We start from the raw sequence: 16,919 nt of genomic DNA, 5'->3' as shown, positions 1-16,919 counted from the left end.
TTCTGTATTTGTGTGTCTAAGCTTATATATCGTGACCTTTAATCAAGAGGAATAATAATCATCCAAGAAAGACTTTGAACCCATCTGATTGCCATTCCTCTAATCAGAAGTGGATCATCCCTAACACTCCTCATATCTTACAACTCGCCTGAAGTTCCTGCTGTAAAATGCCAGGGTGATTACTAGGAATTTCCTGAATTTGAGCCTTGCCCTCATACCTTGAGGGAGATTTTTTTTTTAATCCTCTAGCCAATCATTCTTGTGGGCTTGATTGATCTCTCTAGTCAATTCTCAGCTGGATCTAATGAGGGTCCCTGGGCTGGTATCTACGGGATTGCTGGAAGGCGAATGATTTATTCATTGCTTCCTTGTCTCTGAGTTGGCAGGATGTAATGATTTGAAAAAGTAAGATCTATCTGTGTTGGACATTTCTAGGATATGAATGAGCCAGCGAGTTTTGTGAATGGAGCAGTTCCCCCGGGCTGCAAAGATGCCACTCTGAACCACCCTCCCTATATGCCGTGTAAGAGCCCTCGGCCTCCTCTGTTGGCAGAGCCATGACTACGAGGACATGACCGCCACAAGCGCCACAAGAGTTCTGACTATTCAGGGCACATCTTAACTGGTGCTGTGGTTTGGGGGTTGGGGGGCAAGACAAATACGCATCAAGCACTTTATCCAGCTGAGAGTGTATACGTTATTGGCCCTGTTGGGTGAATTTCTCAGATTTGTTCAGAAAACACTTAACTGTGGTTATGTCCCCAGAGGATTCTGTCTAAGTTTCTTAATTCTTCAGGCCTCTGTGAATTCCCCCACAGGAGTTTTTTGTGCTGCCAGTGGGTGGAAAGCAGCAGCTTTCTCTTATCAGGGAGTCGATGGACTTTGGTGTTATCCTTGTGTTCATATCTTGGCTCCAGAAATTGTGTGACCATCACTAAGAATTGTGTAACCATCAACAGATTACTTGATGTTTCCGAATCTTTGCTTTAAATTGTGAAGGAAGAAAATGCTATCTCTTTTACAGAGTTACAATAAAAATTACATGAAATTATTTATAAGAAAAAATATTTAGACTGCCTGCTGTCAACTAATTAGGTGTTTGACAATTGTGTTTTCCTCACCCTTGCCCTCACTTTCTCCTGGAAAACCCTGCAGGGGACTTGAGGCTAAAACAGTTGTGTCCATGGCAGCTCAGAGCCGAGCATGGTCCCATGCCCCTGAGGAGGAGAGTGACCCATGCAGGGGTCAAATTAGACTTAAGATCCAGTGTCGGATCCCTTAAAGAGAAGTCAGGGATAACAGGATTAGGTGTGGCATTGACATCACTAGATCTTTCTTCTCAGATTTGGAGTCCAGGGACAGGGGCCTCAGCAGCAAGACCCTGTGCATGGAGAGTGAGCAGATCCTGCCCGACGGCTCTCGGGTGCGGCACTACGACGTTCACAGCCTGTACGGATGGGCCCAGACCAGACCCACCTATGAGTGAGTCACCCTCTCTATTCTCTGGTGCACCTGACCTTCAGGGATAGCCAGTGGTTGATGAAGGAACCCTGCTTTTCCTTCCATGTCCCTCTCAAGGGTTAGGAAGATTTAAATCACAACTATGTCACAATTCTTATTTATTAAGCAAACATGAGCATGGAGCCAGGCTCCAGGATCAGTGTTAGAAGGACAGATTTAGGGGTGCCTGGGAGGCTTAGTCAGTTAAGCATCTACCTACAGCTCAGGTCATGATCCCAGGGTTCCAGGATCAAACCCTGCATCAGGCTCCTTGGTCGGCGGGAAGCCTGCTTCTCCCTCTTCGTCTGTCTGCTGCTCCCCCTGCTTGTGTTCTCTCTGTGTGTGTCAAATAAGTAAATAAATAAAATCTTTAAAAAAAGAAGAAGAGGAAGAAGGACGGCTTTAAGTAAGCAATTGTCAGAGAGAAAGATAGTCCTTGTGAAAGAGACATACACAGAGACACAAGTGATCACACATGGCAGCTGATGCTGTAATTAATTCCAAGAGGTGAAGGGAACACAGAGGACTGGCTGTCTTTTCTTTTATTTCAAAAGGGACTCATCTCTGTTGGCTTTTCTTTTTCTTTTCTTCTTCTTCTTCTTCTTCTTCTTCTTCTTTTTTTTAATTATTCTTGTTGGAGGGCACCTGGGTGGCTCAGTTGGTTAGGCAACCGCCTTTGGCTCAGGTCATGGTCCCGGAGTCCCAGCTCCATGGGGAGTCTGCTTCTCCCTCTGACCTTCTTGCCTCTCATGCTCTCTCTCACTGTCTCTCAAATAAATAAATAAAAATATTAAAAAAAATTATTCTTGTTGGAGAGCCAACTGATGTTCTGCTGAATTAGTCCTGTCTTATTTTGAGTTAAATGAATAAGAAGAGTTCTCTTAATGGAAAGTCTCATAAAGAAATTCACCTTCTTTCTTCCCAAATACAAAAACTTAGTACTTAGTAAAGAAGTGGTTAAGACTTAGTGATTAGTCATTATTTTTAGGTGATTCAATAGGCTTATTATAAAGTTTATTGTAAAACACTGTGAAACACCATGTAAAGGTGTAGGTGCTACTATCATGTCTATCCTCTGAGATTAGTCAGTGGGGATTTCATCATGGCTCTGATTTCCATATTTCCTCCAATAATTCAGGAGACGTTTTGTTGCCATAACTTAGGCTCCAAAACTCTGGGAGGAGAAGCTCTGTGGCCTTTCCTCCTCTGATCTCTCCCCATTCACCTCCTTGTTCCCTCCAACAAGAGCTGTGCAGGAGGTGACAGGACAGAGAGGGATTGTCATCACCCGCTCCACGTTCCCTACTTCTGGCCGCTGGGGAGGTCACTGGCTGGGCGACAACACAGCTGCCTGGGACCAACTGAAGAAGTCTATTATTGGTGTGTGGGTTTATCCTTAAGGGCCTCTTTTGGTGGGAAGGGGGTTAAGACCCTCGCTAAAGGATTCTTGAGGGAGGAGGAGGCAGATCACAACTGCTGCCTCTAACCCAGCTGTGTTCTCATTGCAGGCATGATGGAGTTCAGCCTCTTTGGCATATCTTATGTAAGTGTCTTTGGGTCATTTCTAACCCCCAAGCAGGTAGTGACACCTTTCAGAAATCACCAACAGACTTGTTTTCTTCTACCTCATTTCAGACAGGAGCAGATATTTGTGGGTTCTTTCAAGATGCTGAATATGAGATGTGTGCTCGCTGGATGCAGCTGGGAGCCTTTTATCCTTTTTCGAGGAACCACAATACCATTGGGACCAGGGTAGGATGTTCGCTTATAGCTCAGAAGTGTTGTGTCATTAGGGATACAACCTCCAAGTTTGAGCTGTGTTCTCTGTGACATTTTCAAAACCATTGAACCCTCATGTTTGTTTTTTAATTGATACTTTTATGTAGTGTGAAATGATTACCATGGGAGGATTAGTTAACAACTCCATCACCTCACAAGATTGCCATTTCTATTTTTTGTGGTGAGAATATTTAGTATTTACTCTTTTTGCAACTTTCAAGTATATGATATAGTATTGTTAACTACAGTCACCATCCTGTGCATTTCATTAGCAGAACATATTCATCTTATAACTGGAAATCTGTAGCCTTTGACTGATACATCCCCATTTCTCCCATCCCCCAGCCCCTCATAGCCACTGTTCAGCTCTCTAATAGATGTAAGGTAGTATCTCATTGTGGTTTTGATGTGCATTTCCCTGATGAATAGTGATGTTGAGCATCTTTTTATCGGCAATTTGTATGTTTCCATTGGAAACTGGAAACTAATAATAGGAGGAATACTGGAAAACTCACAAATATGTGGAAGCTAAAGAGCCAATGGGTCAAAGATGAAATAAAAAAAAATTAAAAAATCTTGAATGGAAACACAACATACCAAAACTTATGGGATGCAGTGAAAGCATTTCTAAGGGGAAGTTTATAGTGATAAACACCTACATTAATAGAGAAAGAAAAATCTCAAATAAACAACCCAACCTTACACCTCAAGGAACTAGCAGAAGAAGAATGAAGTATACCCAGATTGAGCAAAAGAAAGGAAATAACAAAGATCAGAGGAAAAATAAATGACGTAGAGACCAGAAAAACAACAGAAAAGGTCAACAAACTAAGAGCTGGTTCTTTGGATAGATAAACAAAGTTAACAAACCTTCAGTTGGACTTGATAAGGAAAACGGAGAGAAGGCTCATATAAAGAAAAGTATAAGTGCAAAAGGGAGACATTAGAACCAATACCACAGAAATGCAAAGGATCACAAGAAACTACAATTGTAAATTAACAAATTGGACAACCAAGAAGAAATGAAGAAATTCTTAGGAAGATACAACCTACCAAGACTGAAACATGAAGAAACAGAAAAGCCAAACATAAATATCAAATAAGGAGATTGAGCTAGTAATAAAAATCCCCAACAAAGAAAAGTGATTTCCCTGGTGAATTATATCAAAAATTTTAGAGAAAAATCAACACCAAGACCTCCTCGAACACTTCCAAAAGACTGAAGAGGAGGGAACATTCCCAGGCTCATTTCACAAGATCAGCATTATCCTGACACTAAAGCCAAATAAGGACGCTATAAGAAAACTAAAGATCAATGTCCCTCATGAACATAGATCCCAAAATTTGCAATAAAATATTAGCACACTGAATTCAACACTTGGAAAAAATCACATACCACGATCAAGTGGGATTTAACTTGGGATATGAGGTTGATTCAACACACACAAATAAGTGTGATACACTACATAAATAGAAGGAAAGATAAAAATCATATGATCATCTTGATATGTGCAGGAAAAAAAATTGACAAAACATAGCCTCCTTCCATGATGAAAACTCTAGACAAATTAAGCACAGAAGGAATGTACCTCAAGGCTGTAAGCGACAAGCCCACAGCTAATACCATGCTTAAAGGTGGAAGCTTGAAAACATTTTCTCTAAGATTGGACATAAGACAAGTGCCTACTCTCACTACTCCTGTTTAGCATAGTACTGGGAGTCCTAGCCAGACCAGTCAGGCAGAAAAAGAAATGAAAATCATTTAAATCAGAAAGGAAGTAAAACTGTCTCTGTTTACAGTTCATATGATCTTATATATAGAAAGTCCTAATGACATCATAAAAATTGCTAGAATGAATCAATTAATTCAGTAAAGTTGCAGAACACAAAGTGAACATACAGAAATAAGTTGTGTTTCTGTATACTGACACCAAGATATTAGAAAAAGAAAGAAAACAATGCCACTCACAGTAGCATCAAAAATCTGCCCTTCAGTGGATGAATGGATAAGGAAGATGTGGTCCATACACACTATGGAGTATTATGCCTCCATCAGAAAGAATGAATACTCAACTTTTGTAGCAACATGAACAGGACTGGAAGAGATTATGCTGAGTGAAATAAGTCAAGCAGAGAGAGTCAATTATCGTATGGTTTCACTCATTTGCGGAGCATAACAAATAACATGGAGGACATAGGGAGATGGAGAGGAGAAGGGAGTTGAGGGAAATTGGAAGGGGACGTGAACCATGAGAGACTATGGACTCTGAAAAACAATCTGAGGGCTTTGAAGGGGCAGCGGGTGGGAGGTTGGGGGAGCCAGGTGGTGGGTATTAAGGAGGGCACGTATTGCATGGAACACTGGGTGTGGTGCAAAAACAATTCTGTTATGCTGAAAAGAAATTTTAAAAAATCAATAACATAGTTCGTAATAAATTTAACCAAGGAGATGAAAGATCTATACAATGAAAACTATAGGACATACGTGAAAGAAACTGAAGAATACACAAACAAATGGAAAGATATTCCATGTTCATGGATTGGAATTAAATTGTTAACAATGTCCATACTACTCCCAAACCATTTATAGGGTCAGTACAATCATTATTGAAAGAAATAGCATTTTTCACAGAAATAGAAAAAAAAAATCCTTAAATTCTTATGGAACTACAAAAGACCCCAAATAGCTAAGGCAATCCTGAAAAAGGATAAAGCTGGAGGCATTGTGCTTCCTGATTTCAAACTATATCACAAAGTTATAGTAGTCAAAACAGTATATTATTGGCCTAAAAAGAGGTCAATGGAACAGAATCAAAAGTACAGAAATAAACCTTTGCATATAACATTTGACAAGGGAGCCAAGAATACTCAATGAAGAGAAGGCAGTCTCTTCAATAAATGCTGTTGGGAAACCGGATAATCATACCAAAGGATGAAATAGGAGCCTTATCTTACATCACTCACAAAAATTAACTCAGAATGATTATAATTTAAATGTAGGATGTGAAACTGTAAAAATTATGGAAGAAAACATAGGGGAAACCCCCTTGACATTGTTCTTGGCAATGATTTTTTTTGGCTATAACACAAGAAGCACAAACAGGGAAAGTGAAAATAAGTTAAGTAGGACTACATCAAACTCAAAAGCTTCTGCATAGCAAGAGAAACAATTAACAAAATGAAAAGACAACTAGGGAATGGGAGAAAATATTTGCAAACCATATCTCTGATTAGGAGTTAATATCCAAAATATTTAAGGCACTCATACAAAGCCATGACAACCCCAATCTCATTTAAAAACGGGAAGACAAATCACATAGACGTTTTTCCAGGAAGACATACACATGGCTAACAGGTACATGGAAAGGTCCTTGTTTTAGTGAACCAGATTCCTCAGTGTTCTTTAGAGTCTTCTGTTTGTTTAGGCTGCTTGTACCAAATATATTCCATATTGCAGAATATCTTACAGAGACATTTCATCATTTGTCTTGGGCAAGCATGAGTGACTTCTTTCAGTATATTAAGAATATTCTCAGGACCCTCTATAATCAACTTTGGTTTAACTATGTGTGATCTTCGTTTGTAATAAGCATTCAGTGACTTCCTTAAGCTCCCAGGTCCCCAAAGTGAGCTCTGAACACTCTTTTTTTTTCCTTTAGAGGCAAGACCCTGTGTCTTGGGATGCTGCCTTCATGAATATTTCCAGAAGTGTGCTGCTGACCAGATACACCCTGTTGCCGTATCTCTACACCCTGATGCACATGGCCCACACGGAGGGCAGCACTGTCGTGCGGCCTCTTCTCCATGAGTGAGTTAGTCTAACTGGGGTCCCAGTGACTAAGGGACAATATCATTCTGTGTGATGGCTTTTGAAAAAAAAAAAAATCCAAATTAAATTAAAGACATGATTGCCCTTTGCCATTAGCTTTCCAGGCACAGACCATGCATTGTAACTCCTTTTAGTGCAGCGTCAGTCATGCCCTAGGTCCTTGATAGAAGACTACTGAACGAAAAAAATTCAAAGTGATTACAATACGGCATGGAATACTTTCTTTCTAAATTGGGCATATGAAGAACTGCCTATCTCTTGTAGAAGCTCAGGTCACCAAACATGGCCAGATATGAGGGATGGAGATTTGAGGGCTGAAGGCCGTTCTTGCGTGGAGCTATGTATAGGCGGGAATGTGTCTAAATACAACCATTTCTGGGGTTTGAAGAACATGACAGAAAGGAAGAATGTATCTGATTAAAGGAGACCTAGGGAAAGAGTTAAAGGAAGGTATAGAATGCATTTGGATTTCTGACTTGGGTCTGAACTCAAGGAGTTTCTTCAGGGTCTGGCCTGAGGCCCTGTTGGGGGTCCTGATTGTGGTACCTTGGTTTCTCTTTCTAGGTTTGTATCAGACCGGGTGACCTGGGATGTAGACAGTCAGTTTCTGCTTGGCCCAGCCTTCCTGGTCAGCCCTGTCCTGGAGCCTGTGAGTATGGAGGCCTCTGAGGAACAGAGAATTAGAGCTACAAGGCCCAGTGACTAGAGGTAGCAGAAGAGGCCTGGTCTGCTGGGTGTCCTGAGATGGGGTCTCTTGCTCTACTGTCTCTTCTTCTGCCTCTGAGCTGAAGTCCAACACCTACCTAGGTGCTCTGGTCGTCTGCTTCCTCATCTTTAAATCAGCATAACAGATTCTGATTCATAGGATAATCAAGAAGGAAAGAACCTTATGGCATATTTCAAGATAGAATCATTTCTAAATGATTAAAATAACTAAAATAAAGTTATTAACTAAAATAAGGAGTATAGGTGAATATGGGTCAGAAACAAATTTTATAGAATTGTTTATACCGAAGTGCATAATCTTGCTTCTAGCTAGTACTTCCCTTCCTTCTAAAAGATGTTTTCAGGCAGCAAAAGCCATTTCTTCGCTTTTTTTGTTGATGTATATAGGCTTCTGATTAAAATAGCAGCTAATTGCATCCTCCGCAAAACTTCCTGCACTAATCATAATCCCTGAGGTTCTGGCACCATAAAATCTGCAAATTTTTCTTCTGCTCCATTCCAAACCCGAGTTTGTCTCTTTCGAGAGGGGTGAGTCTATAAGCAAAGGGTGATTCCCGCCCTCCCAAAGTCCTGATCCCAAAGGGCTTTCGGGAGACTGTTAATTTTGGATAGGCAAATATCCCATTTGGTAAGAGGGAATAGAAGAAAGTCTTCCCAACATTACTGGCCTCTGAAAAGATGAACATGTGGGTCCAAAACCAATACTATTGTTTTGGCCTTTTAACTGTGTGAATTAGTTACACTGCCCTGGATACAAGAGCCTACCTCCCAAGCCTTGTTTGTGTTTAATTTCAGAATGCCAGAAATGTCACTGCGTATTTCCCCAAAGCCCGCTGGTATGATTACTACACGGTAAGTTTTTCTGGTGATTTATGCAACTTGGAAAAATGGTAGTGTGCACAGGCTTCTGGATCTGACACACCCACTGGTCATGTTCTGACATTGTCACTCATTTGATGTGTGATCTTGGAGTAGGCACTTGTAATCTTATCGACTCAACTTCTTCACCTCTAAATAGGATAAGAGCACTTCCTTCGCAGAATTGCTATAAAATAGCATATTTTGTGAGTGTTCTGTATGTGTTAGTTTTTTTTTAATATTAACTCTTTTTTTTTGTCTTTATTTATTTATTTATTTTGATTTATTTTTTATTTTCAGCCAACTGTTTTTAAGCAAGCTAGGCTTGCTTTTGAATTTGCCTGTTGACTGCTCTGTTCACTCCCCGTCAGTGATTCTGAGTACACGGAGGTTCCCTCGTGCAGGGCCAGCACTAGGCTGCAGCAAGGGAGGTGCCTGGGCAGGGATGGAAAGCCTGAGAGAAAACACAAGGACGCCCAGCTTAGCTTATAAAAAAAATTGCACATTTTTTTTGCTATTTGTGCAATGGAACTTGGGAATTAGCAAATGCCTCGAATGAAGGATAAGTGAAGAATGTATGATATATCATGGTTGTTCCCATTTCTCAAGGATCGTGGCTCCTATCATAGCTGCCTTGGTAGCTGTGAATTCTCATCCCCACACTCTCCCGCCTATGCTCATCTGACCAGCAGAAGCAAGAGGGTCCCCTTATTGCTTGGCCTTTAGGCCTCACTTGTTTTATGAAGTGGCAGGTGCCTTGAAGGCACGACAGGTTGATGTGCTTCATAGAGTGGGTCTACTTCAGTAAGCCTGGCTCTTCCTCTATGCCAAGTCTTAGTTTCTCCAAATAAGGTGCAAACCCAGCAATTTACAGCTCCTCCTAGAGCTCTCTGCCTGTCTCAGGTACACCTCTGTGCTTGATCATTCTATGAAGTGTCTTTTCCCCATTCCCCCTCCTTTCTGTCATTCTGGGCACTGCGGTTTGTAGACTTTATTCGGGAGAGGTGGAGGCATGACTCTAGTTACCTATGTTTATGAAGCTTAAGAGTAGGCAATGTGTATGAATCAAAGTTTTTATCTACTTGTGGCCATTTTCTTAGTTTACAGTATAGACATACGTTTACATATGTTACATATGTTGGATTCTACATGCAGACATATGTCTACATGTGTTACATATGTTAGTTTCTTAAAGCAGTGCTTCTCAATTATAATCAATGACTTATACAGTTGATGTAAATTCTCCCCCACAAAGGCATTTGGGTTGTCTATTCTTATTTTAATAGTGCTGCTTTGAGATTTTTACCTTACAGTCATATCTTAATGGATATTTAAACAGCAATTTGTTAGACTAGCCTGGTCAGAAACTATTTATTTATTTATTTACTTTTTTTTTTTTAAGATTTACTTATTTATTTGACAGACAGATATCACAAGTAGGCAGAGAGGCAGACAGAGAGGAGGAAGCAGGCTCCCTGCTGAGCAGAGAGCCCGATGTGGGGCTCGATCCCAGGACCCTGGGATCATGACCTGAGCCGAAAGCAGAGGCTTTAACCCACTGAGCCACCCAGGCGCCCCCAGAAACTGTTTAAAGTAAAGTAAACAAGCTTGTGATTAATCAAGTATTAGAAATGAAATCACGAGATTAAAATCACAGTGTATTTATATAACACGTAGTAGAATGGAAATACCTTTGAGAGAAATAAGGAATTTGGTAGAGAGATAACTTGACAGTTTTACATGTGTCGAGTTTCACCTGAAAGTGGGATAATTAGTGGAGGAAATGTCATGTTCATCAGATAATGGAGTGAAATGTCATTAAAGATCATATAATCAGATTTTCTCATGCTATCAGTGAGAAAAACCAGAGAAGCCCAGAGATGTGGGGTTGGACCTTTTATTAAACCCTGTGTAGACTTTGGAGTCCTGAGGCAAGCCGGTGAAGCAGAGTCCATTCCAGGAAGTGTGGCACCCGTCCCTGGGCTTCCTTCTGATCACCCACCCCTACAGTCCGTACTGGCAGAATATAGCTAAGATGAACATAAGGGACCAAAGCAGAGGAAAATTATGGTAGCTTACCTCCTTCCCGTTAAAGTAGCAATTATCAAATGGGAGAATTTTGCCTATCAGGGGACATTTGGCAACATCTGGAGACCTTTTATCACATGTGGTGGGCAAGGTTGGGGAGGTGCTCCTGGTATCTAGGGTATAAACATGGGTAAGCATCCCCAAAACATCTACCCGAGACAAAAAATTTTCTGGCCCCAGATGTCCATAGTGGTAGGGCTGGGAAGCCCTGCCGTAGGCTGAAGAAATGTGGAAGGCCGGCTTCATAGAAACTGAGCTTTATGGCTCTGGGTGAGAGAGGACTTCTCCTGCCACGCAGGAAGCAAGAAAAAGATGTTGAACAAGGAAGCTGTAGTGAGTTACAGACAGGGATTTGTAAAGTAAGTCCGCTCATTTTAATTCTTTCTGTCAAGTGGGAGGCAAGGCTTCCGTGAAGTTGGTGATGCTGGAGGGTGGTAGAGGCAGCGAGAGGAGACGGAGCAGAGACAAAGTGAAAGGTCTGGAAATGCCACTGCAGAGTGTTTATTAGGAAGCAACAGGAAATAAGTGAAAGGCTCGCTCAGCCTCCTCCAGCACTGCTCTCTGACGCAGAAACAGGATGTAGAATGAGGGTAGGCTGAGATCCACACTGCAGTCTCATGGAGTTTGTACAGCAAAACCCCCACAACACAAGGGGTGCTGACATGATGTTGTAGCAACAGTGAGAGTCCTCACAGCCACTGAGTGAGTGGAGATGCATAATAAGCTGTGTGCTGAAGGGTCACAGACAGGCACCAAGTCCAGAAGAGTGGACGAGGTGTCTGGTAAAGGTGTCGTTCAGTGAGGTGTGTTCTCAGCCTGTCTTACCATCTTCTGGCCCACAGGGTAGGGACATTGGAGCAAGGGGAGAGTGGAAGTCCTTGGAGGCCCCTCTTGACCACATTAACCTTCACGTCCGTGGGGGCTACATCCTGCCCTGGCAAGAGCCTGCACAGAACACGCACTTAAGGTGAATGACAAGGGACAGAGCTTCTCTTTTACCTTCCTGTTAGCTCAGATCCTGGTGAAGCCCACCAATTTGTAAGCAGTACCCTCAGACCCCAAAGGAATTTTACTATAGATTTTTGTGTGTGGGTTTGTTCGTGTTTTAACCTTGACTCTACACTCTTTGAACAATTTTTTACAACTGTTTTGGATTTAAGTGGGTGAGATGATAGATCTAATTTTCATACTTGAAATGGAAGTTAAACAAGGAGCAACCTGATTCATACTAGTTTTAGAAGACTCTCTGGATCTTAATTGACTCTGCTAAGAAAACTATGGCTGAGAAATTGTGTAAGCCACATTGCAACTGAAGCTTGAGGCTGAGATTACTCACATCCAGGATTTTAGAATTCTAGACCTAAGCTTATATAATAATTAATAGCTAACATCAAGTAAATGCTTGCTCTGTGCCTAGAACTATACTAATATGGAGGTTTCTTCTTGGAAATTATTTATTTTTCTTAACAAAAAATATTTGTGATGTAAATATTTCACAGATGAGCAAAGAGAAGCTTCAAGTGGTCACACAGTAAGTAGTTCAGCAGGGACAAAAATCCATGTCTGTCTGATGTCAAACTAAAATTCTTAGAGCCATAGCCATTTGATTAAAAAAATTCAGTTAAAAACTGAATAAATTAAGACATTTATAAACAGCTCACTGTCCATGTGCTTAGGAAATTGGTTCATGAAAAAAGAAAGATCACATCAGGATTTTTCTCAAAGAACCAGTGAGTTTGCTTGTAGTTTAGTGTGGTACTTTTAGAGCACTTATAGGATTGTAGCTCCTTAAAGGAAAATACATTCATTCATTCAGTCAGTCATTCATTCCTGATATGAAATCATACAGCCACTGGAGATAGAGCTAGTACTAGATCTCAAGTGTCTTGAATCCTAGTACCCAGTCTTTATACCATAAAGCACTTCCCTTATGTTTCTATGAAAACCCTTGTTTTGTGGTAGTGGTTTTGTTTTTAGCTAATGACTTTTTTCTACCTCACTGCAGCCGTCAGAAATTCATAGGCTTCAAGGTTGCCTTGGATGATGAGGGGACTGCTAAAGGCTGGCTCTTCTGGGATGATGGGGAAAGCATTGGTAAGTAGGGTTGCCTTGGATTCGTGTCAATACCACTGACTGGGGGACAGGCCTGCTTTTTATCTTTGCCACGTTAAAACAGTTTTGCATTCTTAAACATAGCCATTTGTCATTTCAAGTGTACAATACCTATTGTATATGATCCTTATGCCTCATGTAAATGAAGTGTAGCTCTGAATCTGTTGCCATTACCCAACTTTCCTAATTCTCTGTGCAAGACCACAGCATGGAAGCCAATGGGAATCTGCTATCATGTGGTTTATGTTCACGGGCACATTCCCTAATTTCATGGTTTACTGTCCCAATAAGAAAGGCAGTACCTTTATCAGCTGTGCTATTTATTTGGGGGGATTTTCCACTAGGAGTTTATAGGAACTTGTAAACTCTTGGGAGGAAGGCTTACATTCCATTAACTATGTCCAAGCGAATGCTGTCCAGTAAAGTAATGGAAATAGACTGTATCTGTTTGCCCAATATGGTAGCCATTGGCATAGATGGCTATTGCATACTTGAAATGTGACAAGTGCATCCCAGGAACTGAATTTTTAATTTTATTTAATTGTAATTAATTGTAATTTAAATAGATACATACTGCCAGTGGCTGCTATCTTGGAAGGCACAGCTCTAGAGGATAGCCAATGCCCTCTGATTCAGTGGTAAGCAAATGAGTGAGAGATAGAATATGGGGAAGAGTGACCAAGCCCCAAAAGTAGGAGGTAGGGTACGGATGCCTGTGCTAGACATGCCGAACTTCATATTCTCCCCAAACCTGTGACGTACATTAAGGATAAAGGACAAAGAAGTCTTCTCTATGGTTTTTCTCGGTCTCTGGAGATTGTGTTTAAAAAGTTGCCCGATACCTCTCAAAATAAGCTGACCAAGCTGACCAAAATAAGCTGACCATCAACAGTGTTAATGTTTGTGATGGGGGTGTACATGCACATAGGCACACATATGTGTGCCTCTAGCCTTAGGAATCGAGAAATTCTGAGGTGGCTAGGAAGATGTTGAGAATGGTAGGCCATGAGAAAGAGAAGCAGATTAAGAGTGGTGTCAGGAAACTGCATTCTAGGAGGTGACCCTGTTAGACAGATGCATCTGTACATGCTTATTTCAAACATTTTGTGTAAATGGAGTTTGGGGGAAAAGTCTGACTGATTTCACAAAACTCTGTAAAGAAGAAAAGTAAAATGAAGAACAAAATCATCCCTACTTTCTCAACAAGCAAGCAATTGGAATTGGAGAGCATGCTTACCTCGTTGCTTCTTTGCAGATACCTATGGAAAAGGACTCTATTACCTGGCCAACTTTTCTGCCAGTCAGGTGAGTATGCCTGATACCATGAAGGGAAAAAAGAGTTCTGTTGGCTTAGTTGGATGCCAGGTATCCTAAGGACATAAAGTACTGCCTAGAATCTCCTCCCTGCTCATCTTGTTCTTTTGCACCCTTTCCTTCCTCTGAAATTCAGACGGAAACTTACTATGTTCTTGGGAAGTTTTCTGTGATTAAACCTATTCATATTTCATCAGTAACTTCTTCCAGTTCAGCAAGGCACAGACAGAGCGATTGTTTCTATGTTATTTAGCCCTTGTTCCTATGTTGCCCTGCAATGGTCTGCATGCATTGTGACTTCTCTACATGTAGAACAGAAGGTTGCTGATAGCTTAGACTCTTTGTCTTCTTAGAGTTCAGGGTGACTCTAGAGGCACTGTGAGTACTTAGCCAATGCAAAGTTGCATGATGGTTGGAAGCGGGAGATGGAGGGCCGAAGTCACAGTCTGCATTATCCAAGGACACAAGATGGTGACTTTCATGTTGTCTTACTTCATGATCTGCATTTGTTTCTAAAAAACAAAGTTGAGAAAATTTAAATGGATTTTGTTTTTGTTTCCCCCCTCTGGTTTCTTTTTATCTTTAATTAACAGAATATGATCCAGAGTCATATAATTTTCAACAAATACATCACTGATTCAAACCCTTTGAAACTGGGCTACGTTGAGATCTGGGGAGTGGGCCGTGTTCCCATTTCTAGTGTCAGCATCTCTACGAGCAACATGGTGATAACGCCCGCCTTCAATTATGACCGCGTGACACAGGTTTGTGACCAGGGAAAAGTCCTAAACGTATATTCCAGTCCAGTCCTACGGTAGTTCATGCCTACCTCTCTTCCAAATGGCAGGCTTTTCTAGAGAGTTCTGTAGGAAGCTCTCTGTGTTCAGTGTGCCAACAGTGTACAGCCTGGAGATGAAGGGAAAATTCCCGACTTATCATTTGGAATTGAGGGTCTGGATCCTTGTTTTGCATATATGTTTTCTTGTCTGCAAATTTATGTAAAAATTTGTCTTTTCTCCTCCACCTCACTTCAGAAATGTACTTTCCAAACAGCTTGAACTGCCATATTCCATCAAAGACAAGACACCATCAGTTAAAGGTGCCCCATAATTTCATGTGTCATGAAGAAGGCAAAAAGGATTCCAGAGTATGACACAATGCTTTTGTATCATTTAAAATTTATACTTTAAACAAATACTTTTGCAAGTACTTTTGCAAATACTTGTGCAAGCTTTCTTTAAACAAAGATTTTTATCATTTTAAATGTTAGAGATAATATAGAGGAAAATAGTACGTAGAGACACATGAACATTGATAAATCTTCATCAAAGTAATTTAGATGAGGCAGACTCTGAATGTAAAGGAATACTAGAAATGCCTTAACCTGGGGCACCTGGGTGGTTCAGCGGGTTAAGTGTCTGCTCAGGTCATGATCCAAGGGTCCTGGGCCACATGTTGGACTCCCTGCTCAGAATGGAGTCTGCTTCTCCCCCTCTCTCTCCCCTTCCCCCTGCTTATGCTCTCTCTCTCTCATAGATAAATAAAATACTTTTTTAAAAAAGAAATGCCTTAACCAGTTTGTATCACAGAATCTTATTATTCAAAATTTTATGTAAATATTATAAATTATTTTATTTACTATTATTTAAAAGAAAAATATGTGGTATGAATGGGTTAAGGAGTTTCCCCTGTGCTATCAGAAGCATTGGTGATACATCATTTCATAAAAACTCTTTCACTAGCATCTGTGGGATTTTCTCCAGAAAAAGAAAATGCTTTATACCAGTCTTAATCCAAGTAATTTTCTGATCTTACTATAAGCCAGGTTTCCTATTCTTTCCTAAAATAATGCCTAAGTGGTTTGTAGTCCACCTAGTCATAATACCAGTAATAGCTATGAAGTTCATGCATGCACAGACAATACCAAGTATAATGAATGCTGCTTAGCTCCCAGTAATTCTAAGGCTGTTAACTGCAAAACACATTCTGATTTCATGAATGTTAAAATTGTGGAAAATCTGCACTTTGGGATCAATGCAGTATGGGGTTTCCAACATCTATCCTCATGGTAAATAGATCTTTCTGGGTGTGCTTGCTTCTTGCTTTTTCCTGGACTGGTTTTCTTTCATAATCCTTCCTGATTAGAAAGCCTGAAACAAAAGTTTTCCTTCAGTTTTGTATTTTTAGCTCATTTCCTCATATTTGTGGCTTTCTTGTCAACCAAATTCCCCAGCTTTGCCAAGGTCTCATAAAGGAATTTGCCCACTTTTGTTGCTGACCGACTCCTGGACTGTCACACTATGTGACGGCACCTGCAGTGACGCTTTACGGAAAGTATTTACCTAGAAAAAAAGTTGACCTGTTGGACTTTCACTGGGCAATCACCAACTAACTATGGGGGAACAGGAAAAGGAGGAAATCCAAGGAGGGTTCTGAGGAATGGAAATAAAGACGTCTCCAATTTTCGGGGCAGTTGTTTTTCTGCAGGGGTTGCGATTACATAGTTTAGGGCCTGTTGTCTTCTCCCTATTACTGAACAAGTTTGTACTTTAAGGAATCAAGAAATAGGTTCCTCACCTGAAAATTTGAGGGCTGCTTGACAGCTAAGCAATGAATTGTGAAAGTAGCAGAGGGCATGTGGACTGTTGGCTTGTATCTGATTCATTTGAATGGAGGGAATTTCAATTATCAGATGCCCACTCCTTTTCCTTTG

The 16,919-nt window shown here is 40.8% G+C and overlaps 1 protein-coding gene across 2 annotated transcripts in view; it reads left to right on the top strand.

The window, feature by feature from the left end:
* Positions 1-16,919, top strand: part of MGAM (maltase-glucoamylase) — an 88,718-nt gene that overhangs the window by 70,888 nt on the left and 911 nt on the right. For both annotated transcript variants that reach the window (XM_082693846.1, XM_082693847.1), the window contains exons 36-47: positions 436-523; positions 1,344-1,482; positions 2,747-2,880; positions 3,009-3,043; positions 3,136-3,252; positions 6,939-7,087; positions 7,673-7,757; positions 8,630-8,686; positions 11,623-11,747; positions 12,786-12,874; positions 14,148-14,197; positions 14,800-14,970. In XM_082693846.1, coding sequence (XP_082549972.1) covers positions 436-523; positions 1,344-1,482; positions 2,747-2,880; positions 3,009-3,043; positions 3,136-3,252; positions 6,939-7,087; positions 7,673-7,757; positions 8,630-8,686; positions 11,623-11,747; positions 12,786-12,874; positions 14,148-14,197; positions 14,800-14,970 — 1,239 coding nt within the window. The remainder of the gene's footprint in view (positions 1-435; positions 524-1,343; positions 1,483-2,746; positions 2,881-3,008; positions 3,044-3,135; positions 3,253-6,938; positions 7,088-7,672; positions 7,758-8,629; positions 8,687-11,622; positions 11,748-12,785; positions 12,875-14,147; positions 14,198-14,799; positions 14,971-16,919) is intronic.

The sequence above is a fragment of the Mustela nivalis genome (genome assembly GCF_964662115.1).
Source record: "Mustela nivalis genome assembly, chromosome: 12".
Lineage (NCBI taxonomy): Eukaryota > Metazoa > Chordata > Mammalia > Carnivora > Mustelidae > Mustela > Mustela nivalis.
This window is presented reverse-complemented; position numbering and strand designations above follow the sequence as displayed.